General features: G+C 33.8%; 2 protein-coding genes across 2 annotated transcripts; both read right to left on the bottom strand.

Moving 5' to 3' along the window:
- Nucleotides 1-13,419: 13,419 nt before the first annotated feature.
- Nucleotides 13,420-17,122, bottom strand: LOC133205295 (leucine-rich repeat-containing protein 47-like). Its single transcript, XM_061341071.1, has 6 exons — nucleotides 16,139-17,122; nucleotides 15,930-16,046; nucleotides 15,668-15,786; nucleotides 15,187-15,289; nucleotides 14,523-14,649; nucleotides 13,420-13,671 (listed from the first exon to the last, which is right to left on the bottom strand). Exons 1-6 carry the CDS (start codon nucleotides 17,120-17,122, stop codon nucleotides 13,523-13,525), a joined length of 1,599 nt encoding a protein of 532 aa, XP_061197055.1. The 3' UTR covers nucleotides 13,420-13,522.
- A 3,447-nt stretch (nucleotides 17,123-20,569) lies between these two features.
- On the bottom strand, nucleotides 20,570-22,323 carry LOC133172686 (uncharacterized). Its single transcript, XM_061307637.1, has 2 exons — nucleotides 22,185-22,323; nucleotides 20,570-22,093 (listed from the first exon to the last, which is right to left on the bottom strand). The coding sequence occupies exons 1-2, from the start codon at nucleotides 22,194-22,196 to the stop codon at nucleotides 20,654-20,656; spliced, it is 1,452 nt and encodes a 483-aa protein (XP_061163621.1). The 5' UTR covers nucleotides 22,197-22,323; the 3' UTR covers nucleotides 20,570-20,653.
- Nucleotides 22,324-26,281: the final 3,958 nt, after the last annotated feature.

Below are 26,281 nucleotides of genomic sequence, written 5' to 3'. Positions count from 1 at the left end.
TCTAAAGACAGAAGAATGTTTTTATGTTTTTAAAAACAAAGACATCACATATGCATGTACATGCAGCACAGGGAAAAATGCTATAAATCTTAATGCTACCTGTATAAATGTATTGTATTATATGTTTTTATTTATATTTTGAAAACGTAGTTTGAAATTAATTCTTTAAAAATTCTATTTCCACCTATTTGGCTAACATAAAATTGCCAGAAAGATATCCTACAAATATTCTGGAAATACAAAAAATTGTCGTAAATGAAAAAAAAATTGTCGTAAATGAAATTTAAAAATGTCGGAAATGCTATGCAATATACCGGAAATGAAATGCAGTGAAAGAAAAGGTAGAGATTAAGTGAGCAAGCACATAAAATTATACTCTATACACCTAATAAAACCCTTAACCCTGGTAATGTTGATCTAACATATATTGTGTTCATTTGAGATAATTTCTGTTTTTCAAAAGATCAGATATAAGCTTGTATCTTTTACTTGTTGTTAAGAAGCTGACATATACTTTTTTGTCTCTGTGTAAATCCAAGTTATTTCATATCATGGTCTTAAGAATTGGATGAGGTTTAAAGGGGGGGAGGGACAAGTGGAAAAAACAACCTCGAATTTGTTACATGTACGTAGGCGTCTATGATAACCCATTTTAAGAAACATTTGAATAAATGTAGGGAGACTTTTTTTCAATGGAGTATGCAAGTGATCTTCATTGAATGTAAAGATATTAAAATATACCACAGAAGGAACAATCAACTATGTTTATAAAATATTTACATAAATTATAAAATTACATATCACTTCATTTTGTACAAATTTTTAACATCCAGTGATTTAAATACATTAAATGTCTTTTCGGAGCTTGCCGGAAAGGCCTGAGAAGATGCAATTCGGGGGAAAAATCTTAAAGAATCTTCTTCTCAAGGACAACAAGATTATAAGTATATTGTTAACCAAGCACCTCATTCAGTGCAGATTCAGTTTGCCAAAATCATGGACCCGATAGGTAATCTGGCATGATCATATTAATTTAGGAAAGGGTCATTTCAACTTCTTAAGAATATATAGCGAAAATATTCAAATAACAGCAGGAACAGATAGATACAGGTGAGACTTGTGGCCCATGACCCCTTATTTTACAAAAAGAAATCCTGGAGGGAGATATAGTTTTTTAGTGAGAAATTCAAAAAAAAAAAAAAAAAAAAGAAAGAAAAAAAAAAATTCAAACGTACATAAATAAATAATGCATACAATAGCAGATAAAAAGCAAAAACAGAGATTTAATACATAGATTCCCCTAAAACGTTTTGTTCCATATTTTAAATGTATGATATTGTTGGTTTCAAATTTAATTTAAATTTGTTTAACACAACCTGTTTTTAAGTCTACGTTATTCTTTTAGTCTTTCGAAAACTTTAAATCCCAGTCACATTTCCAAAAATGACCAATGGCCGAAGTTTTTTGAAAGAAAAATAGGATTCTTCGGGGGACAGTCGGCAGTTCATCGGGTGTTGTCTTGTCTGATTTTGAGTTCTTCTTTTTGCGTCAACCGGCCAATTTTGTGTCTGTCGGGACAAGTTATACTTTTTTCTGCGTTGGTGGCCGATTCCTTCAACATTGCTAGGATGGAAATTATAAGGCATCATTGTCAATATAAGGATCATTGTCCAACCATCGCAAGACAGTTTGTCATGTCGGTCGTAGGTCGATCGACATTTCAGGATTGGGTTTTCATAAAATGTCAGCCGACGGTGAAAATCAAACAGCGGCTCAGCAAACGATGATCGGGTAAGGGTTGGCCTACTTAGCGATTTTTAACATGTAAAGCCATCGGTGTTCCTAGGAATTAAAAGGACATTGGCAAAGTTCCTGGTTATCGTATAGGATTTTTCAAGAACTCTTGAGTAGGTTTAATTGTATTAAACAGGCTATATTCTGGATTGTTTAACCTACCAAGCCAACCTTCCTTTTTAGATTTTGTCATATCAGTGTTTTTGCAATTCTCAATGCATTTCCTACCGGTATGTAAAATGTTAATAAAAGGGACTTACATAATTTTTCATCATAATATTTCTCCAAAACCCACTTATTTCATTTAGTTTTTGTATTATATACATTACTGTATCTTCATTTCCTATGACTTATAGATATTTTGACTGAAAATGTATATACAAGGCATGGACATACCAGCATCGATCTTTTTTTTGGAGTTACTTCCCTTAACAGCTATAATTACATATTATTCATAATGGTCAAGAGAGTCAGACTGGTTAATTGATTCTATCATTTAATTGACTAAATTGATTGAAACACATTGTTATAAAAATATTGGCATGGGTTTATTTCAATTTTTATTCGTTGTTACTAAATGCTGCTTCCTTCATACAACATAGGAACTGATCTCAGTCTGGCTACCTTTCAGCATATATCACATCTTTGCTCTTCCCAGCATAATGAGCAAAACTATGGTAAATGACGACCTGTTGGTTCTTTGTCCCCTGAATACAATGTATAAAAAAGCCATTACTACTTTTCTTTCTTGCTGTATAGATGATTCTACCCATTGAAGGAAGTACATGTGCTTTTGTTTACCTCTGTAAACATTGGCTTTAATTGGTTTTCACCGTTTAGAGAATTCTACACGGGAGATCACTCTCAATCACTATTTCATAAGTAAAAAAACCCATGTATTAAACCTTTTTTCTCCGGAAAACCTTGACTTGCCAATGTCCTTCAAGTGACTACTCTGCATCGCCCAATACTAGAATCGTCTGATTAAGTTTTTAGCCGACGATACGATAATAATTTGGTCGCCCGACCATCGGCTTAAATCATTTAATAAATTGACCTAAGTATTACTCGAGGTTATTGATGCATAAAACTCTATATTTAGATATGAACAAACGTGTTTATCCTCTAACTGTTTGAAAAGAAAACTCTGCAATCTGTAATAAATAGAATAATTAAATCCTGATCTTCCTACTCAATTTGAATCCTCTTACCAAATATTATTAGATACGTTTCCATAGTAACGATATTCTTTTTATTTATCTATTTATTTTCATGAGGAATAATTGTTACATTGTAATGCTTTCTGTAGTGATTATTTGAGAGTCGTACATGTATCCCCGAAATCTGTGACGAGTGCCAAATCTTTCAATACAGCGGTTACAGAGAATGAATCCCATACTGACAAAATTGCTGGCTATGTGCTAGGAAGCGTTGCTATGGGTTAAATGAGTACAAAAATATTTTCCTAAAACAAACACGACAATGTCAATTTTTCTCAAACACATTTTTGTGACTTGATTTAGATAGATTTTACAGGTTTACATGAATATGTGTCAAAATTAAGTTTCTTTGCCTAGTTGCTATGGGGAAGTGTTGTTGTTGCTATGGAAATAAGTCAATGTACGATATTCAATAATTTGCTACAACATTTTATATTCTTTCCACACTCTCAGCATATACAATTATCAGCACATTAATTGAATATTCAATTCCATGACAAACAATACGATCCCAAAGTCAAATCTGTTTTACAGGAGGCATAGTGCACATTGGTTGTCATGTACTGGGAATCGTTGCTATGGGTTGATTAAGTACCACAAAAACTTTAATAAGACCAACATTTCATTGTCAATTTTGCTCAACGACATTTTTCTGACTTAATTTGAATAAATTTTTAATAAGATTACATGAATACATGTCAAAATTGACTTTCTTTGCCCGTTGCTATGGAGAACCTGTTGTTGCTATGGAGATAAATAATTATACAATATTCAATAATTTGCTAGGAAGTCCTTTAATTTTACTATTTTAAAATATGTTTTTCGTTTTTGTAGATAACAATTCATTTGATTTTTCCGTAAACTTTTTACATTGTTTCTCATTTTATGTATCAAAATGCCCATATTTGTTGCTAGGCAACAAATTCAATTTTCAAAAAGGCCCGTGGATTTGACTTCAAATTCTGAAAGAGAAATTCATCTGCTTTTATGTGAAATACACGCAACAGCTGTATTAATCTGGCCTTTTTTTAAATTTGGCCTTGAATATTGCCAAAATCACGAAAAATGCTGAATCAGCAGAAATTGCAAAACATGTGTACCTTCCAATGGCTAGCACAGAACTAACTTAAGACCTAAATTTCTTTCATTGCATTATTAAAACACTTTAAATGTGTATCTTTATTACACCAGTAATTGAGAATAATTTTCATGGTATTAAAATTTTATTTTAAGCCTTAAAGATAGGTGAATTTTTGTCCATCAACATGGAAAAAATTGCCGGTTGCTAAGGAAATTTCTTTGGCCGGGTTTCCATGGTAACCATGACTCAAAACATTTTTCATTTTACATACATTGTTCATATTGCAAGAGAAATTTATGAGTGAAAAATCATCGAATTTTGAAAACCTTCATGTATCACTTTCATACAATTTTGTCTGAATTTTATGTGGACTGGTACTTAAAAGCAATATCATAACGGGCCACCGATAGACGGTCCGGTGTTTTACTCGACTTCGGTTGATAGCAATTGAAATTTGCATAATGTTTTTTTTTTAAAAATCCAGAAATCTTTTTTAAAGAACTAGACCCTGTAAGTGCCACACAGATTTAACTTTTTAGTAGCTTTGTTGTGATTCTTAGCTGCAGAACTATAGCTCTCTGCTTGAGAAAATTCAGACAGACAAAGCAGAGAGCTGCAGATCCAAGCGTTGTAAAAACCTTCGATTTACGCCGCCGCTTTTTTGTCGCTCGCTTCGGGTATTATTTCTTGTATTTTATGCTTCCACCCATTTTAAAAATAGTATCCGATAATTAACCATATATTTTTCTCCTATTCTTGATACCTTATCTACCTTTCAACGGTCTCAAACAGCCCTGGTATGGTTTTGGAATGTCGGTTTTAAAAATTCCCATTCCGACGTCCATATTAGGGGTCGTGCGAAAAATAAGTCTTTCAAAAAACATATACATTACTTGCCGAGAAAATATTCAGGAGGTTCAAATATCATGTATTTTGTCTACAAAGAATATAATATGTATGTAAAAAAGAAATGAGATAAATAAAACCAAAAATTGAAAACTCGGGCGTGTTATTTCAGGATGACACCAACGTCGACGTCGGAATGCATTTATTCTAAAGTCTGGAACCGTTGAAAGGTAAATAAAGTTTCAGGAATAGGAGTAAAATATATGATTAATTATCGGATACTATTTTTAAAGTGGGGGAAAGCATTAAATACAAGAAATAATACCCGAAGCGAGCGACAAAAAAGCGGCGGCGTAAATCGAAGGTTTTTACAACGCTTGTATCTGTAGCTCTCTGCTTTGTCTGTCCGAATTTTCTCAAGCAGAGAGCTACAGTTCTGCAGCTAGGTGATTCTCTGATTAAAAGCTGAATCTCAAGGGTAAAATGACACAGACACTTGTCTCTGTAATATTTTTTACACCATACTATAATAACAACACAAGGTATATGTATCTAACTGAAAATGGTTGTAAAAAATAGAATTTTAAACAGGTTTTATGCGACACAAAAGTTTGATCGTTAAAAGTTTCACACCTGTTAGTTGTCAGGTCCCACGAGTAGTCATTCAAAATCTTTCGATAACAACTTGAAGATGTGTTTGTGAAACACTGATGCCCCCGTATGACAACTTATAGCGAAGGTTAAACTTTCTCAAATGCAAATCAAATATGTTGGTACCCAAAGTAAGGCCTTGTCTCGAAGAATATACCTGTGAAATATGAAAGCCCTAGCAGCAACCATTGGAAAGATATGGAAAAAGTTGAAGTTTTTCAAAAGTGAGTCAAACATCGAGGTCATGATCAAACGGTCAAAATTAATGGTGCCTACGGAAAGGCCTTCTCACAAGAAATAAAAATGTGAAATTTGAAAGCCCTAGCACCAACCATTCAAAAGTTATGGCCAAGGTTAAAGTTTTTTAAAAGTAGATCAAACTCCAAGGTCAAGATCAAAAGTCAAAGTTGTTGTTATCCAAAATAAAGTCTTGTCACAAGGATTACATATGTGAATTGTGAAAGCCCTAGCACCAACTGTTCAAAAGTGATGGCCAAGGTTAAAGATCTTGAAAAGTAGGTCAAACTCCAAGGTCTAGAACAAAGGGTCAAAGTTGTTGGTATCCAAAGTAAGGTCTTGTCACAAGGATTACATATGTGAAGTATGAAAGCCCTAACACCAACTGTTCAAAAGTAATAGCCAAGGTTAAAGTTTACCAAAAGAAGGTCAAACTCCAAGGTCAAGGTCAAAGGGTCAACGTTGTTGGTATCCAACGTAAGGTCTTGTCACAAGGATTACATAATTATGTGAAGTATGAAAGCTCTAGCACCAACTGTTCAAAAGTTATGGCCAAGGTTTGTTGGGTAAAATTTTGCAAAACTGGGTCAAACTCCAAGGTCAAGGTCAAAAGGTCAAATATGATGGTACCAAAAGAAAGGTCTTGTCACAAGGAATACACGTGTAAAATATGAAAGCCAACCAATCAAAAGTTATGAGCAATGTTAAAGTTTTTGTGACAAACAGACAGACGGACAGGGCAAATACTATATACCCCAGAATCTTCGATACGGGGGCATAATTATGTTCCATATCATCCCTAAAAATACTGCAAGTGCAGTTTGGGCTATTTCATATGACGTCGCTTCTGCATGTTTATTGTCTAAAAAACAAGATGTGTTTGTGAAACACTGATGCCCCCGTATGGCAGCTTATGGCGAAGATTAAAAGTTTCTCAAATGCAATTCCAACTCCAACGTCAATGTCAAGAGATCAAAAATGATATTACCCAATGAAAGGGCATGTGTCAATTGATATCCTGGTAAATATGAAAGCCCAAGCACCAACCATTCAAAAGTTATGGTCAAGGTTAATATTTTCTAAAGTGGGTTAAACTCCAAGGTCAACATCCTCACAATGTCAAAGTTTAATGATTTCGGAACTCCACACAAACCTTGACATGTCGCTATTTAAAAGTTGGGCTAGAAAGCTACTATTTCATTTGTTACTGGTCTAGGAATGGAACCAATCAGAAAACAGCCTTTATTGTTGGTAAGTTTTGTAAACAAGTATGACTCGTCTTTAAAATGGAAAGTGTCGATATTGTAGGATTTGTGACTAGTTACATCATGAGCGTAGTCACGGGGGGGGGGGGGGGCAGCGAGGGCACTAGCCCCCCACTTTCAGATATGGGGGCAAGAGTATGTCTGTACCCCCCCTCCCCGATATATACTAGAATACTATAGAAAACATAGCTACTATATGAGTGTGCCCCCTCAATAATAGCATCTGATGACTTTTTTTTGTTTTTTGTTTTGCTTGTCAAGGAATTTTGGTAGTTGATAGTGCCCCCAAACTGAAAGTATATGGTTGTGCCCCCTCAAAGTGAAATGTTTCCTACGGGCCTTTTAATTTCTTCATATTACACGTTTTACATTTTCTTGGATTACCCCCCCCCCCCCCCCCACTTTTAAGTTTGTGACTACGCCTCTGTACATTATATGAAACATCGGGGATTAATTTTTGGAAGATCATCCTCCTAACAATCACAAAAGATATGCTCTGGAGTTGAGCCATTTGAAAACGCTGGATTTGAAAAATATATTCTCATTGGTTAGTTTATAATTACCCAGTACGTCATGTGTAACCACAAACCCAACTTTTAAATAGCGACTTATGTCAAGGGTTTGTGTGGAGTTCCAAAATCACAAAATCTTCACATTGTGAGGATGCAAGGTCAAGGGGTTAAAATTAATGGCATGCAGGTGAAGACCTTGTCATAAGAAATATACATGCAAAATATAAATGCCCTAGCAATAACTGTTTAAAAGTTATGGCGAAGGTTAACGTTTTTTTTTAAAGTAGGTCAAAGGTCAAGGTCAAAAGATCAACATTATTGGTGTTGTCACAAGGAATACACCTGTGAAATATGAAAGCCCTAGCACCAACTGTTCAAAAGTTATGGTCAAGGTTAAAGATTTTTTTAATTTGTTCAAACTCTAAGGTCTAGGACAAAAAGTCAAAAATATTTACACTCATGGAAAGGTCTTGTCACAATAAATACACATGTGAAACATGAGAGCCCTTACTCCAACTGTTCAAAAGTTATGGTCAAGGTTAAAGTTGGGTAAATTTTTGCAAAAGTGGGTCAAACTCAAAGGTCAAGGTCAAGAGGTCAAATATGTTGGTACTCAAGGGAAGGTCTTGTCACAAGGAATACACATGTGAAATATGAAAGCCATAGCTCCAACCAATCAAAAGTTATGGGCAATGTTAAAATTCTGCGGACAAACAGATAGATGGACGGACAGGGCAAAAACTATATACCCCCGAGTCTTCGATTGCGGGGGCATAAAAAACAAAAAACAAAAAATCAAATAAACAAAAAACAAACAAACAAAACAAAACAACACAACAAAAAACTCTGAATTATAACAAAAGTACGTTTTGATCCTCTTTATAGAAGATCACATGGGAAAATGCACTCCTCATAAATTCATCTTTGATTATCCCATCAATGCTTTCGTTTGTATTTAATGACGTGTAAGCATTTAATTACGTGCTGCTGTCCCATTAATTACTTAGTAGAGATGAACTGGATAAACCAATGATCACTCCTGCTCCCCCTACCAAAAACTGTGGCGTCCCCTAAGGAGGGTGGCCTAGCAATTAATATATGCGATATCTATAAAACCAGATGCCTTCTGGGATATGGTATCATATAGAAAGAAAGAAAAAAATTGCGGACACCAAACCCCTTTAACACCAGGTACCAGTGTGCTCTGTTCTTGTGTTAAATTCTAACCACAATGAAAACTTTAAAAGTTAATATTTTGTTGTGAGATTGTAGTCAAAAAGAATTTATTTAAGAAAAGATTGGCGCAGTGGAATTCAGTCTCTAAGGCATGCCAAGTCACGAACGAAAGGATGTAGACAGCGACACCGAGGAAAGCAACCGGGGTCTAGGAAACTCAGGAAATCAAATTTGGCAATAGTTTATATGTGAAAATTTCATATTAAAACATTATCCGTACATTTCTTTTTATCAATTATTAAAAAACATCATACGATTACAAATATAATTTGATAAAGTGATCTGCACTAGCAGAATAATGTATTAATTTGCACTGTAAGTTAACAAGCTTACGCAACAATTGTCTATTCACAATGAAGAGAAGAGTGCATTATTAATCAGGTCCGTAGTACGCAAAAGGGGGGGGGGGGGGGACAGGCCCCCTTTTTAAGAATAAACTTTTGATGTTTTTTTAATGTTTTTTTAATATGTAAATTTTCATTTTGAAGCTGCTCCGGAATTGACTTTAAAGCCAAATTATTATTAGGAAGGAAATAGAATTCTGTTTAGAATATTGGGTTTTTTGTTTGTTTGTTTGTTGTTTGTTTTTGATTTTTGTTTGTTTGTTTTGCTGTTTGATCTATAAGATTAAAATATTCAATAATTATTATAATATAATATAGGTCTGTTGGTGTACCATCGTAAGGCGATGTATCATGACCCTTTGAATAACCATGACTGTGAACCTTGGCGAAAAATTGTGTTCTGGCAAGAAAAAATTGAGAAATCTGAATTGAGATTATAGTTTAGGCTGACAAGGAAGCAAATTGGAATTTATTATTATGCTGAATATTAAAACAAGTCGTATATTTATACCACATTACACACGAGTGAAAACAAAATTTTACTTAAGTACATATGCAAAAGTTCGTGAAACCTTCGATTCTAAATCAGGAACAAATACATGTACAGTTTTATACATAATTAAACCAATATACTACTGGCTACATGTAACAGACATACATTGTGTTCTTTATGAAGGAATGAAGAAGCATGTCTCACAAGATCCTTAACGTACAAGAAGGTATAAAAGTGCCCTTTTAACTGATACAAAATGAATCAATATAAATCATGAGAATTTAATGTATAACGTTTAAGTTTATATATGAACGTTTCCAGGAAACTTTGTTGTGAGGTCTCCGTTCAAAACCTTTCTTAGAAAAGAGTTGAAGGATACTCGTGTATTATAGGAAGAATAAACCCAAGTCTATATATCAGTGGTCCAAGGTCTTACTGAAATTCAGCTGATTGAAAGAGGACTTCATTTTCAAAAATCCAATTAGAGACTCCAGACCGTTCAATTGATTTCTTTAGCATGGAGTCTTTAGTATACATCTATAACATATCAAGTTAAAGGGCAAACAATATCATTGGATGCTAAAACTGGCAAATACCAAGGTCCGGTGATAGAAAGACAAAGTAGTCTTACCGCACTGAAATTTACACAGATGGCTTTTAATGAAAAATTAAGTATATAAAAAAAAAACAACATATCTTATTGTTGAAATTAAAAAACATAAAAATCAATGCACAACATGGGCAATTAAAGTAGATAAATGCACTAATGTATTTTCACTTTAAAGCATGCATCCTGTCTTGAACTTACCATTGACAGCTTTAGAAAAATCATCCACCAAATTTTAGAACTCATGAACTGCAACTGCATTAAATCAAATCTCAATTCATAATAGGAACTATCCAATAAACAGACGCATACCAGGCGTGTTCGGAAGCTGCCAAGAATGCTTGGTCTTGATTCTGCTGGTTACGGAGTTCCGTGTATATTACAGGGCACTGTTACGTCGGAGGGTCAGTCTAAGGCATGTATCCTGTCACTCTCACCCTCTATCAATTAGGTTTTATTTACTTGAATGATTGTCTTATTCTGATACTACCAATCCGATATTTGTTGTTTGTCCGAATTATTTTAGGTATAGGATAGTCAGAATATGTCGGTACTTGTCAAACCCGGGGTAATGGTAATGTGTAGTTGTAATCATTACATGCATGGATCTAGAAGGGGGTCGGAGGGGTCCGGACCCCCCCCCCCCCCCTGGAATTTGCAAAGTTATTAAAAGTATATACTGAAGCAAGTAAAAAATGACTTTGGAACCCCACCCCACCCCAAAAAACGTGGAACCCACTATCACCACCACGAAATAGGGTTTTTCACGATTGGGTAATGGATTTTACTTTTTTTTTTTTTTTTTGCTTGTCAAGAAATATCACGGAAGGAAATTTTTTTGACTGGGTTGGACCCCCCCCCCCTGGAAAAAATTCCTGAATCCGCGACTGCATTACATTTTTTTTCCCAAAGTAATGGGATGTAATGTGTAATGGTAAATATACTACACGCATACATGTGAAATTTATTGACTCGGTGAGCACATTTGTTTTTGATATTAATCGAATAAATTATTTCTAAAAAATATATCACGCATGAGGAATCGGTCAATTGAATCAGTTATTTGAGGCTTTTGGTAACACAATTTCGTTTTTTTCGTTTGATGTTTTTACATTAATATTCTCCATACTGACAATCATAATGTCTGCTTTGTGAAACCAAATCTATTCTATTCATAGATAATGACATTATGACTCTAGACATTTTTTTTCTTTACATGTCAGTTAGTTCATCAATACATGAAACAGAATAATTTTTTAATGTTCAACCAAACATCATAAACTTTTTCTGAAACTCTCCTCTACAGACACTGTTTCGTTAAAAGTTGGGAACACGTACAATAGGGTGGCTTGGAACAACATAAAAAATATATCAGCGTCTGGGTGACGCTGGGATATCTGGGTGCATTAGGAGATTCTAGTATCATGCTACCATATCGGTCAATTTTAATTGCAAAGACAAAAAGGAGCCAGAGAGAATACAAAAGCTAGTCAAGAGATGTTGTCCAGAAAATCAAAAATTTGAAAAACGAGATATAAGCCTACAGTCCATGGACACAAACGGCGACAATAATAATAGTAATAGTTGTTCAGACATTTGTCCTGGTGAGCTAAAATTTAAATATAGCGTCACCAGTCTTAAAATCAACACAAGCAAAAATACATATACGAGTGGTAAAAATAAATTAAATGTATCATCATCAATACATGACTTTAATTCCAGTCAAACTATGGGATGAGAGAGAGAGAGAGAGAGAGAGAGAGAGAGGATAACAGAGGATTGTACTGAATTACTTTATTAGGACTTTAAAATACATAATTTTGAAAAGAGAGGACAACGGAGCTTTCGGACATCTCTAAACAGGTGATTCATTTACATTTTCATAAGTTTTTACAAAGAAAACCTCCATCACTGACCACTTAAGGGATGGGGGAAAACCTATTCCTGATAACTGGCGAAATGGGTATTCTCAGGGTCGAAAGTTCCGATACAGGTGATATTTTTTGAATAGTTAAATTTTGTCCGTAATGCTATTCTCAGATCTGTCTCCAAAGCCAACAGCCTGATCCCCCATTCCCAAAAAGGAGCCAAAAGAAAAAAAGTTTAATTTCAAAGCCAAAGAATCAATTCACAGCAAAGAAACTCGGGTGTCCCCTCTTTGGTTCCAATCTGTTTCTCCTAAGTTTAAAGATATCAACATAAATTATCCATATCGAATATATATATATATATATATATATATATATAATATATAGATAGATAGAATAGAATAGAATGTTTGCATTAACACATAGAATCGAATTTGTTTATTCACCAATCAATGGCCCTCATATACCTACTCTCCATTTCTCAAAATCCTTTTCCTATTTTGTTCTCAATCAATCGGCTGGGTGGCGGGTGTGGCCTTTGATTTTACATTCCTTTGATCCCTAATTTAGTAATAATTTAGGTATAATTAAAGCAATATCCCACACCAAAAAATTAAATGATCTTATGTTTTGGACACAAAAAGGGGGACCAGGCTCTCTGCCCCCCTCCAAATCCACCAGTGTCTACATGTATATGCCGTGTATTTTTTTTTCTATTTAAAGTCATATAAATTACTGTAACTGCTATTCAATTCCCAGCTGAGGATCATTAATCATATTTTTTAATGTCTCTGAGAACACATACACATATGTATGTAGATTACGGAGGGCCATCTTGTCTTACTTTTAGAGCTGTAAACATTCCCCACTACATACACAAAATGCATCAATGATGTTAATCAATGTTCCACTGCATTAATGTGCAAGATAAATCTCAAACATGAAACAGATAACAGACAGATTAACAAAACACTACCAAGGACAAATGAGTTGTATCAAAGTTGTATCATTTCCAAGACCAAGTCTAAACTCAGACTATCTGTTCCCCATAATAGTTCTTGTGGTGTTCTTCTAAGCATAGATTACATATTCACTGTTATGATTGTGTGTCTGTTCTTTCTCCATACAGATGTAAAATATTTTTTTATGTATACATGTCACATTCATATGCACCTCTGACGATTTAATAGATATGTTTATACTATATATTCCTCATGTATCTTTATGTATGGTTTGAGTGAAATAAACTGAACTGAACACATATAAACAACGGTAAATATACCAGTAGGATACTTTTCCTATTCCACAGAAACACAAACAATTAATCATATTTAGCTTTTTACTGTCATTTCAGATAAATCCCTCCATTTATTCATAATTCCTGTTGACCGTGATTCCTGGGTGGTTTAGGTCAGTTCTGGAAGGGTAGACAACTCTGAGATTCCCCTCCTCATCAGTCACTTTGACTTGTTCAACAGTCAAACTCTTCTGTCCTGGAGCTGAAGAGGCCTCATCTCCTATAATAACAAAAATGGTTATGATGATGTCATTTATGAAAATCATGCAATCCTTGAAATTTTCAACATGGCGGGACTGTCATAAACTTTAAGATAATTGGGAGCTTGTGATATCAAAAAGGATTTGTAATTATAATTCAGTCAGGGTTATCAAATCATGTCAACATATTCCAGGTATTCGGCACATCACTGTTCAGATTACTTAAGTTCAACTGTACTTACTAATGTCAATCTTCATCGTAAATTATTCCGTAGTGTATAATAACCAAGCATTCCTTACATAATTAGATTTTAGCTCCACTTGTCTGGTCTAATAATAATCTGGATAAATTGCTTCTGAATTTTAATTCACTAAGAACATGGTGCAAAGTATTAAGATTTCTTCACATAATTTATATTACAGGTATGTATGGATTATAGTTTTCCGGAAAAAAATTATTTGGCTTGCCATATGCAAAACAGTTAAGGTGCGCAATGTAAATATAGGCAATATTAATACATTTGTCCGATATTAGTGAAGTACTAAAATCCTTGTAAAGAATGAATTTTTACCTCCTGAATGAACCATTCATTATTCTAAAATACAGTTATCTTTCCTTTCATATTATTAAACGGAGGTATCATTAAAAAAAAAAAAAAAAAAAAAGGAAAATTAATAGAATTTAAAAAAAGATCATTTATTTTCAATCGAACTAAACTACATGTATAATTCATTTATACTGCCAATAGATTACGCTATTTTGTGTATTTTCATGTGAGGATTTTCAGAAATTCAACATCAATTGCAAACAGAATTTCTTAGTTTTCAATTTCAATGTAACAATGTTATCTGTATAAAATCTTCGTCTAACCTGTGAAGTCTTTGCCCAGGTTCATCTCCAGCATTTTGACTAGCAGTTCATCACAAACCTTTTTACAAACATCAAGATTGGTGGAACTAGTGACCTCAATCAATATAGATGTTGTTTCCTTGGATATCTGAAATAATATTTTTTCTTACGTACCTTTAATATGAACATTGTATCATAGATATTATTAGATCAAATGTTCATTTACTGTTGTTGAACTGCACATTGAATAAATAATCATATTTCCAATTGCAAATTTTATTTACATTCTTTTTTAAGAATATACAAATTAGATAACACTACATAATAACAATTAGGCTTTCATGAAGTAATTAAAGATCCCCTTATTGATTTACTTTATTTTCATTGGTTGCAATGTTGTTTTTAATTAATATCCAAGATTCCCTTCAAATTGTACTTATTTTATTTATCCTAGTGTTTTTAACAAACTTCTTATGCTGTTACTTGATTACCATTTCTACAAATAAGTCAACAAAATATGCCCTTTTGAACAGAAAATCAATTATACATGTATGTTACTCCTATTTCTTTTTTTAATTCTTGTTTTAAATTAGCAGTAAACTTATTCTCCTCCAGTTCCCCTCCCTCTCCCTTACACTTTTGGACAAGGATTTATTTTTTTTTTTGTGGATCTACACCTGTATACCTTGGTATTATTACTGTTTGTTATTGGTGGGAAGGAGATGACCGCTCCAGTAGAGTCCAGTAAACAGGGATACTGAGTCTTATCCTTCAGCAGGTCAAGGTACCTACAGTAATAATCAATACACTAATTATCACAGTTACATTGACAAAGAGGTCCATATAAAGCTTATTTTACAAAGAAGAGCAAAAGCTTAATTCAAAATTAAACTTAATAAATATCAATTTTTGAAAATATTAGATACTTGAACCTGAAAAGGAAAATTATTAGAAAACTACTAAGTACATCATGCATTTCAACAGTGAATACATTATAGAATTAAAAACTTCATTGTTTGTTTTTACATAAAAATATATATCAGGTTTCTAAGAGGAGTCATAAACTAGTATACATGTACATGTCTATGTTATGTAAGTATACTTACTAAAATATAAGTATGAAGTAGTATACTTATAGGAACTTTATTATTGTTTTAAGTACATACTTGTGAATACCGGACACTGTGCTTCTTTTCTTCTCCTTTCGTAAAGCCTCTGCTTCCTTCAGAAGATCCTCCACTAACGTTTCTCCTGTCACTTCTTTCTGTCTGGAAAGTGGGATAATCTGAAATATTTGGCAAGCCACAGGATTTTAAGCCATAAGCGTGGTGTAGAAATGTCACTATTTGTCTCAAGTAAGGTTTTATATCAATAAAATCAACAAATGTTTAATCAATTAAGTTACTAACTAAATATGCATGAACACACCATAAGATGAGATGGAAATTGGGCATCAAACTTCAGTGGACCTTTCACACTCCTCAAATCATGCGTAGCAATTGTGGCTGCTTGTCGTTTATTGCATAAAGTGTCATGAAGCTTGGTCTATAAGGAACATAAATAATTAAAATCTAAACATGTGCATTACTAAAAGATAACAACTAAATATGATTCACTTTGAAAGAAAACTTAGAAACCTGAAGGGTGATGAATTGCTTGAAAGAGTTGGACGTCTTTTGCAAGTCCAGGTTTTTTACAATGCAGCACACAATGTAAGGTCTTACAGACAACACAGCTGGAGTAACGGACACAACCAAACCACCTTTGTCAGGGAAGTGCAACACATTCAAGGCATCTGTCAAAAATTCCACATCATCATCATCTTCTTCTTTCTTAAGGTCTTTTTTGGTCAATTTTGTACTTTTTCCTTTTGCTTTCTTATCTGGGTTTTGACCTTTTTCTTTTTTCAAATTCTTATTTAGGTATTCCATGACAGCCTTGGTCAAACACTGTTCTACCAACTTTCCAAATCTTCTATCTGAAAATTTGTTTCCTGTGAGGCTGAGTACTTTGAGTTTTGGACATACACTAAGTTCTGCTGGCACTTCTTTCAATTTGTTATTTGTTAAATCCAGTGTTTGTAAATGGGGCAAATTGGCCACGTTTGGTGACAAATGTTCCATTTCATTATTTCCAGCCATTATCGTGTGTAAATGGACTAGCCCGGGGTCAAATATTCCTTCTGGTAGTTCTTGCAGGTTGTTGTGAGAAATATTTAAAATGTGAAGAGATTTCATTTCATTTACAGGTGGAAAAGAAAGTAGCTTGTTAACACTTACATTCAGGGATTCTAAATTTGAAAGTTTTGTTATTGAAAAGGGCAATTCCTCTATCTGATTGTTTGATAAATCGAGGAACTTTAACTTTGTCAGGCATTGTATTTCTTCTGGTAAAGCTGTCAGTTGGTTGTGGTGCAATACCAAGTTAGTGAGGTTTACGAGGTCGCCTAGCTTGGGTGACAGCTGCTTCAGACATGTTTGAGAAATACACAGATAATTCAGATTAGTAAGCCCATAAAGTTTTTCATCCAATCCATTTTCTTCTATAGCTTTGCTAATGTGTGGACCACGTAAAGTTAATTCTCTCGCATCCCCAGCATTCCGAACTTCCTCCATAGCCATGTTGTGTTGCACAGCCAAGTCGTACGACGAAACGGATGTCAAGACAAGATAATAAGTCGTTCAAGATTTCATTCGAAAACAACGTAAGTGCTTGCAGGCAGGTCTCTGACGGTCTATTTAATTTTTACGGAAGCGTATTAGTGCCACGTAATATTTTTTTTTTAAAAGTTCTAACTTTAAAGTTGGTACATGTAATTCCAACTTTAATGTTGGGTTTTGGAAATTCCAACTTTAATCTTGGCTTTTCCAACTTTAAAGTTGGAAATCCAACTTTAAAGTTGGTAATTCCAATTTTAATTTTGGCTTTAAGTTTTCCAACTTTTATTTGAGCTATTCGAACCTTTTTATTTTTTTCCAACTTATTATTTTACTTAATTAATGCAAACTTAATACACTAATTAAAGTGGTGAGCAATCAAGCTGTGTCAATTTTTTTTATCTTCACCTTCCCTATGACCTTAATATAACTTTCAACTTTAAAAGCCCTTATATTTCTCTTGATCCATCTTATATTATTTTATATAGGACATAGTAACTTCATACAACTCTGAGAGCATTTAAACAATACCTCTTTAAGAGATAAGACATACATAAATTTGTTGAGAACGAGATTAAACAAAAGAGACCATGAAAAATGAAGATAACGAAGAGTATTCTACATGTAGCTCAAAGTCCATTTAGATCTAAACAATACAAATTGGGAGCAGAGCAAACACGGACCTCCAAAACATCAGAGGTGGGATCAGGTGCCATGGAGGAGTAAGCATCCCCTGGCGACCGGTCACACCTGCTGTGTGCTCCTTGTCATGATCGGGGAAAAAAAGGACAAATCCGTAGATAATTCAGTGTGTAAATAATGGCCTAACAATAATTATGAAAAACGTCAGTCAGCATTTGGCTCAATGATAGGTTGTATTTGTTGACAGGGACATTGTATCGACCATAAAACTTGCTAAATGATGGCTTCAAACGATAATGTTGATATCCTTTTTTCATCAACTTGTTTGTCAATAGCTTGCCTCGTATTAGAAATTGTTCATACGTAGAGCATGCTTTTGCGTATCGAATCAACTGGGAGACAAACACTCCATATGCAGGTGATGAGGGTATATTGCTACATAAATAAGGGAAGTTGACGATTGAAAAATTGAAGTCATCACATTCGTCATTATATAAACTTCTTGGAGGGAAACAGTTGAAACTGACACCCAAAGGAAAACCATTGTCAACCGACAATTGCCTCGGTTGACAACGGTTCTCTTGGGGTGAAAATTTTTAATGTTTTACTCAATTATATGCAGTATTTATATAATACGCACGAACATTGTCACATGTTGAAAAACGCTTTCCATACAAGGTAGTTTACCCGTCCTGGTGAAATGCTTTAACTCTGTATTATAGTGTATACCTTCTTCAGTAACAGTAAAAAAAGATATCATATTCTCACCTTTGCATGCTCCAATTCAATGTTGTTTACAAGTTTTACTCTGTAAATAAAAGTCGCGTACATGGACGACGCGGTAGATACCTGTCAGCCTTTGTTTTCCCAGCAGATATATTTTGCAATCTATTCCTGCTTTACGATGCAGCTGAGCTTGTCAAATCTTTGCTATATTCATATTTTTTTAATTTACAAATCTATCGCTTTATGATAGAAATAAAAAAAACATGATTTTTGACTCATCACGTTTAAAAGTCTATGTCTTCGAAAACACAACTTAGATTCTTTCACCTCTGTCAGGCTTTCACTTAAGATTTTAGGCTAAGATCTGAGCTGAAAGTCCTGTCAGAGGCAATATAATCTGGGTTGTATATTCGGGGGCAACGGTAGCAAATGTAAAAGGAATGCCATTACCCAAATTAAGAGGTATTCGAACCCCCCCCCCCCCCCCTCCCGAACACAGGGACTTGTTTCTGTCATAAAAGTTAACCATCACAGTGTAACACAAGGTATTTATGGAGTTCGACCCTAGCTCCCGAGAATTGCAATAATTTCAGCTTTCAGAGAAAACGCTTCAAAGTATGATTATTTACAGTTACTACTAGCCTCTTGTACAATATTATATATAATACCATGTATGGCATGCTTGCCTTTATTGTCTTTTATTTGCCTTTAATGATATTCTTTTAACTTCAAGTCCTCCTTGTTTGCATTTTTCTTGCTCTTTCACGTCTAACTTCTTCCTTAAGCTTTTTACATGGAAAAATTCACAGAAATTGGATTATTCGAGTCAATAAACGTATTCTTGGAAAGTATTCAATTGCTCATCATAAGTATAAGTACATGTACTAATCTATAAAAGTTGATGCGTCAAAGTTTGTAAAATCGTATTACAATAAATCGTAAAACGCATGCTGAAATGGTTTCATGACGCACTATTTCTAATCTATGTATATGTACATAAACGGAAATAAAGGTTCATACGTGTACATGTAAACCCTTTGCTCATTCATATTAAATTTTGCTTTAACCGTTATGATTTTCCAAAAGAAATGTATTTTATTAGTAAAATACAAACAATTATAACATAGCTTGCGGGGCAAAATTGGACAAAGAACTCACTTCAACTCGACAAATTTATAAGGAATTATAGACATATTTTTGTCATTAAGAGTTATCTCTCTTATCAGAGTATCAGTGAACCTTAAAAAAAATTCACAAAATTAGATAGTTATGTGGATGCCCAGTTTTATACATGTACGTGTTTTCTAATCAACCTTTTGTATTTAGAACAAAAGAGGTTGGATAGAAAAGATTATTTTCATACTTTATTTAGATAGGTCCAAAAAGGGGGGGTGTGTGTAACAGGTGTAAATGTCGATTAAACTACCACCCTTACATGTGCTTTTTAAACCGTAAAAGGTAATAGTAAATTATATCCGAAAATCTTATTGTCTTGATGTATTCGTTATAAGGAGAGTTTTGTGAGCGTTATGAAAAAGGACCAATCCACGACTGCCCCGGTGTCACGCCTTCCTTAGGGCGACATGGATAATGATCCACATAATCATAACAGCTTAATAATGGCCCATCTTTGAAGTCCCCGGGGTCATCCGCCATAGTCTAGACCTTCAACCTCAGAACAGCTGAAAAATCTCTAATACGTCTTTTTTCACGAATATAGGGTTTACCTTTATAAAGTACAACAAAACTGTATCACCTTTCTCATCTCTACGTTAAAAAAATATACAGTGTAACTGGGAATGTGCAAAAAAAAAAAAAACAAAACAAAACAAAAAAAAAACAAAAAACAAAAAACAAAACAAAACAAAAAAAAAAAAAAATGGACGACACATTAATGTTTTTTTGTTGTTTTTTTTTTTAATGATAACAATGCATTTAAAAGCAACTTCTCTTTAGAAAAAATATTCAAAAAACAAAAAATACCAAATAATATACTGAGTATGCTATCTTTTCTTTGAAACTTTTGTCACGAGAATAAAATGAACGGTAGAAAATGCATTTGAATCCGATTTTCGTTGGAATGCTTCATCCTTCTTTTCCGAAGCGCATCAATTCAATTGTGTCGTTTCACAAACTGCTGAACTTTTGCAACATGGATACAACATTCCAGGAGAATTTGGCCGCTGTTGACTGTGATGTATACCTCTGACAATGTCCGATATCAAGGTGAAGTTCTTGTGCCATAGATAAAATCCCCACATAGAATATTGGCATTTCATCGATACCTATCTGGGTCATGGCGGGAAATTCCTTCAAGTGGAACCGAGATCTTTGATTGGGTTTCACAATGCCATCTACTGAAGACATGTTAGTTATGCAGAGTACATATGGAGATTTCCCTTTTTGGGGCTCTTTGCTAATTTCTTGAACAACTTCCGTTGACATGTATTCCAGTGGATAGCCCGAAATTAACATGTTGTTAATGTCGTCTGTACACTGTTTTGCTAAATACCAGAAATGCTCCTGCAAGTTCCCGCCAAGCGGTAGTTTGACTGTAAGGGGAAGATGAACAGCAGCTACACCCGGGTAGGCTAGATACATGTTTTTGTTTTGGGTATATCTTCTCATATTCACCATAATTTCCACGGGAATGTTTAAAACCTTAATATCACCTGGAATGGATGCTTTTATCAACTGACAAAATGCAATACAAGACGCAGCTATGCAAGCACCCGTCACAGTCACGTGATTTTGTTTGCACTGATGAAGAAAGGTCTTAGACTTTGCTGACGGCAAGTTGGACCTAATGGATTTGGTTGATTGCTGCCGGTTCCTCAGTTGCTCAATTTCAAGATCGAAATGAACTTCGTACGCATGGAGGGCGTCAATGTCTTTTACAGTATCCTCACTACTGCATTCTGAAGTATAAAGCCTTCTATTGGGATTTAATAAAGGGAGCAGGGATTCAATGGCTGGTAACATATCAATTTCTTTCACAAAACGCGAGTCTATTGCGTGTCTTTGAACCATGTCTAAGAATTCAATGAAATCTGCGAACAAGGTTCTGAGATAAATCCCATCAGCTAAACTGTGATGAAAACAGAACACGAATGAAAACTCAAAATTGTGCTCACTCGACTTTACCGTGTCAACATTGCACTGCTCCTGTTTTTGTTTGACAATAGTCAATCGCCACAGTGGGCCGTCTTTAACTGCAAAGGATTTACACGATTCTTCATGTAAAAGTTCTTCCTTGTTACAGTTATACGAAATTTGAATATCGAGTTTAACTGGGTTCATTTCAACAAATTTAAAGTCTGGGTATTCTTCCCCAGTTTCCTTGATTGTCATTCGTAGCATCGGGTGTCTTTTTAACAAACACACCATAGCTTCATTGACCTCTTCAAATTCCACGAGTCTTTTACACATAAGGGTAGCCATTTGTGCGTAGATATCCACACCTCTGGTGTAAAACACGTGGTACATGGTCTCTAGAGGTCCGAGTTTCCTCTCGTAGCGCATCCTTAGGCAGTTGTTGAAAAGCAGTTGTCCGGGGTCCATAACCTTGAGTGCGAAATGAAAAGCTTAAATGTTACACAGAATATATGCGTGGTCCATTAAAACGTCAATTTACATCTTAGGATTAAGTTTGTTACTTATTAATCTCCATCGTGAAATTGAAATTTCACACTCCAGTTAGGTAATGGGGTGAAAAGAAATTTGAGAAAAATAGTTTTAAACTTTATTTCCTTGGTAAACATTCCTTGCTGTTTATGAAAAAATATTTCCGCATTGTATAGGAAATGTAAAGTGGCATTTTCCCAGTGACACAATTTTTCATTTTCATTCAGTTTAACTGAACAAGACAGATTGTAAATTGTTCCCTGTAGCCACGAAACTATCATTTTTACTGGTCTTTAGTTGGTAAAAAGACATGCATTGTGCACAACCCCCTTTTCTTCGCTCTCTCTCTTTCAATGTAAACACAACACAATGAAGTAAAAGGCTCTCTTACCTGTCCTATGAACATAATTATGGACGAATATGAAGATCAACATAAATGGGTCAAATATGCAACACATGCGCTACTCAGTGCATCGTTATATGTGGTTGAAATAAAATTGATGTAAAACGCGGATATGATTGAATTGAGGTTTTTGGTGTCTGTACGTAACTCAGAGGTGCAGTAGCGGATTTAAAGGAAAACAGCAAAGGGATTGTGAAAGTTTTGTGACCCTAAAATGTTATTATTCTCCTAGCATCATTTGTTCATCGAAATCGTTAAATAAACTATTTTAATGTTTTAAAAGAAATGCTTATAAAATTTTACATTAAATTTTCCAACAAAATGAGGCCAAACTCTCGATTAAGCTTATAAAATGACAAATATAGACAATTTAAGCTAAATCACATCTCAAAGAAAAATTTTTTTTTTTTAGAAATCCATCAAAAATGTAGGGCTGGGACGATACAACTTTTTCTATATCGATACGTATCCCGATATTTGAGCCACGATACGATATGTATCACGATATGTTTAATTGGTTATAAATTCTTTTTTTATATTGAAATGAACAAAACATTTCTTCACAAATAAGAATAATTTATTCAAAGAAGTTGCATATCTGTTGTAAAACTTAATTATTTTGCACAAGTGGTCTTAATTATTATGTATTTCATATTTATATTTATATTAAGCATATTTATTTTATATATTAAACCCAAAATGTTAAGTAAACAAAGAAAAACACAAGTCAGAATTTTTTGGGCGATATGTCGATATTTCTTCATACGTATCGATATGCGTATCATCCTCACATTGAATCGATATTATCGATATCTCGATATATCGTCCCAGCCCTACAAAAATGCATGGTTAAATTCGATGAAAATGACATCATATTCTCACATATTATCTTGAGTTCGTTTCTTTTTTCCGCAGAAATGGTTTTGATGTTATCATTTTAAAACTACTTACAAACAGTTAAAAAGATATTTTGTAACTTATAAATTAGTTCTTACTCGTTTTAGGAACACGGCGGGTAAAATTTCCGATTTGTTATCTACGCAATGATGTTATGTATTTCTACTCCTAGAAACCGAGGACTTTTACTTAATACAGTCAAATCAAATGCAATATGTGACGATTCCCTTGTTAATTATGGAGAAATGAGAGGCTTGATGTCCAAGCTCATATGAAAATATCTATTATGAAAGGCACGAAATTAAAAAAAAAAATCATAATCTGCAACATAGTAAATGAATATTATATAATTACCCATAAACAAGTCCGACTGGAGTATGATAGAGTCAAAAACGTTCACTCTTTATTTATAAGTGTCAATCTCTATAAGCTGGTAAGTGTGAAAACATTAACAAACTTTTAAAGTATATTATTACGTCAGACGGTCTATTTATAAAACAATAATTGTAAGAGCATGTATCGTAGGTGTGAAGAATAAGTAGTATATATATATGTATATTGATTTTGCGTAATGAATAAACAGAAACATTAACATAAAATCACATACACATGTAATTATTATCAGTATTTCATGTATGCCATGGACATAAAATGGGTATTATTATATAGCCTCAAAAGATTTTTTTTTTTTAAAGAGAAATTGGTAAATAAATAAAATTTTAATACTGGAAAACGTGTGACCTACATAAATTAATTAAATTGTAGGGGTTTAAATCGTGTGAAAATATTAAATGCTTCCTTTCATCAGAAATAAAAAATCCCTTTGAAACTGATCTTTTCATTATAAATTATTACTCTTTTTATATTTCATCCACATTTTTATTTTGTTTTGTCTTATTTATTTATTATTATTTTTGGATATGTTTTATATATTAGTCGTTATGGTCAAAGACTAAGATATAAAACCATAAGTCCATAACGCTACAGTTCTGCAGCTAATATATATACATGTATATATGCAATCATAAATTAAAAATATATATATCATCTTACCTTTCCCTGTCAGTATGAATTTCAAATAACAAAAGGATAACCCCTAGTCAAGCTTATATACGATTTACCCTGAGACAAAGATTGTATCTACAGAACTGAAACATAAGGATGGTTCGCTGACGACAAACGTATATTCTGGTAATTAAAATACAATTACTTCAGCATAAAACCAATTGTTATCAAATTTAAAAATTATTAGATTGTCATGAAATTCGCCGAGAAGTGAATATGCTGAAAGGATCAATAATGTTTTATATGACTAACAAACAGAACGACCATTTCGCAAGGTAAAGGTCGAGGCACTTTAGATTTCCGGTCTGCCATTTGAGTGGGGAGCGGATGAGGGAAGGTACATGTACCTTGCTGCGATATTCTCTAACAGCACACGAAAACAAGCTCGCCATTTGAAAACTGAAAGCACATCAGCTGACATCGTCTACTTTTTACAGGGGAAAAAAATCTATAAATCAGGAAAACACTGATTTCACATGTGTCATTTGTCAATGTAAAAAAAGGACTTGTCTCTTTTTAACTTTTGTACCATTTGTGACTTGGCAAAGTAATTGCAATTATAAAGAGTTTAATAGCATAATATAGCACATTCACATTCGATGCACGTGGTACAATTTTAAGTACATGTATACTGTATCATCTTCCATCGAGATTTTTATTCAAACGAGTTAAAGTTAATACATCTACCTACCATCTTTAAAGGATTGGTGTGTAATTTTAAAACAACTTAAGGAATATCGCAAGTCTGAATGATATATTTGCGTCGTACAATGTATCATTTAGGTCAATAAAATGTTTGCACGTTAGGATAAAAAATATTTAGAATCACCGAGTGATTACGATTTGCCAATTAAGAGCAAAAATGTTTTAAAACGTTTCGACGAATTTTAAAATGTCAGCAAGTACAAACTCATCAAAAATGGAGAGAAAAAATGGAAACACCACTATATCGCGGAAGACTAGAAAACAAGTGTTTAGTGATAAACTGCCTGCTTCATATATATAAATTCAATATTTATTTTTTCTAATTCCAGAAATTGGGGTTTATTTTTGAAATATAATGTGATAACTATGATGCACAGGCCCCTGTAATGTGTATATTTTATATGCAGAGATACCATTTATATTATCGTTTGTTAAGGGGTGTTCTAGATACGTATGCATGTTAGGTTCTGTGAATAAGTCCAAACACTATGAAACCATAATTTTTTTTGGAAAAAAAAATACCCAAACAGCAAGAATTATCAATATGACCGTATTCTTGAGGAAATTAATCTAAAAGTAAGAAAACATGGTAACTTTTTTTTCTTATTTCTCCTGACGAGTAAGCATTTATATTCTTGTTTAGATTCAGTAAAAAAGAATAAGAATTGTGGAAAAAACGGGTTTGTACATTTATTTTCTCCGAAAAAAAAATTGACATAAAGGAAAGGTTCTCTATTTGCTGTCATTTTTTACTATTGTGTCCTTTTCTAAGTATAAACTGCCCGAGTACTAGTGCTGCATTGCCAACGGTAAATGGGTAAAAATAGCGAGTAAAATTCAAGGGGCTCATGACTCTTGCAATAAATTTAGAACTCGATTGTTTGTAAACAGAATTTCCCGCAGGATGATGTATGTATCACATGATATTGGCCTTTGCGTAAACAAAGAAGTCATAATTTATTCAGCATTATATATAGTATTGTAGAAAAAACCAAGTTACATGCAGTCCTAAAAAAAGAACTGCAATACGTGGACCATATGCATGTGTTTCTAACAGAAAT

This window comes from Saccostrea echinata, unplaced genomic scaffold (assembly GCF_033153115.1).
Source record: "Saccostrea echinata isolate AGI-Se365-2 ecotype Australia unplaced genomic scaffold, CSIRO_AGI_Sech_v1 ptg000054l, whole genome shotgun sequence".
Classification (NCBI taxonomy): domain Eukaryota; kingdom Metazoa; phylum Mollusca; class Bivalvia; order Ostreida; family Ostreidae; genus Saccostrea; species Saccostrea echinata.
This window is presented reverse-complemented; position numbering and strand designations above follow the sequence as displayed.

What these genes read in the sequence shown, in the direction of transcription:
- LOC133205295 (XM_061341071.1), bottom strand. Translation starts at nt 17,122, where the DNA reads ATGGCTATGGAGGAAGTTCGGAATGCTGGGGATGCGAGAGAATTAACT. An exon ending in AATTTCCATCTCATCTTATG is followed by an intron (nt 15,787 to 15,929) that starts GTGTGTTCATGC and finishes CAAATATTTCAG; the next exon opens with ATTATCCCACTTTCCAGACA. An exon ending in CCTGGGCAAAGACTTCACAG is followed by an intron (nt 13,672 to 14,522) that starts GTTAGACGAAGA and finishes TTGTTATTATAG; the next exon opens with GAGATGAGGCCTCTTCAGCT.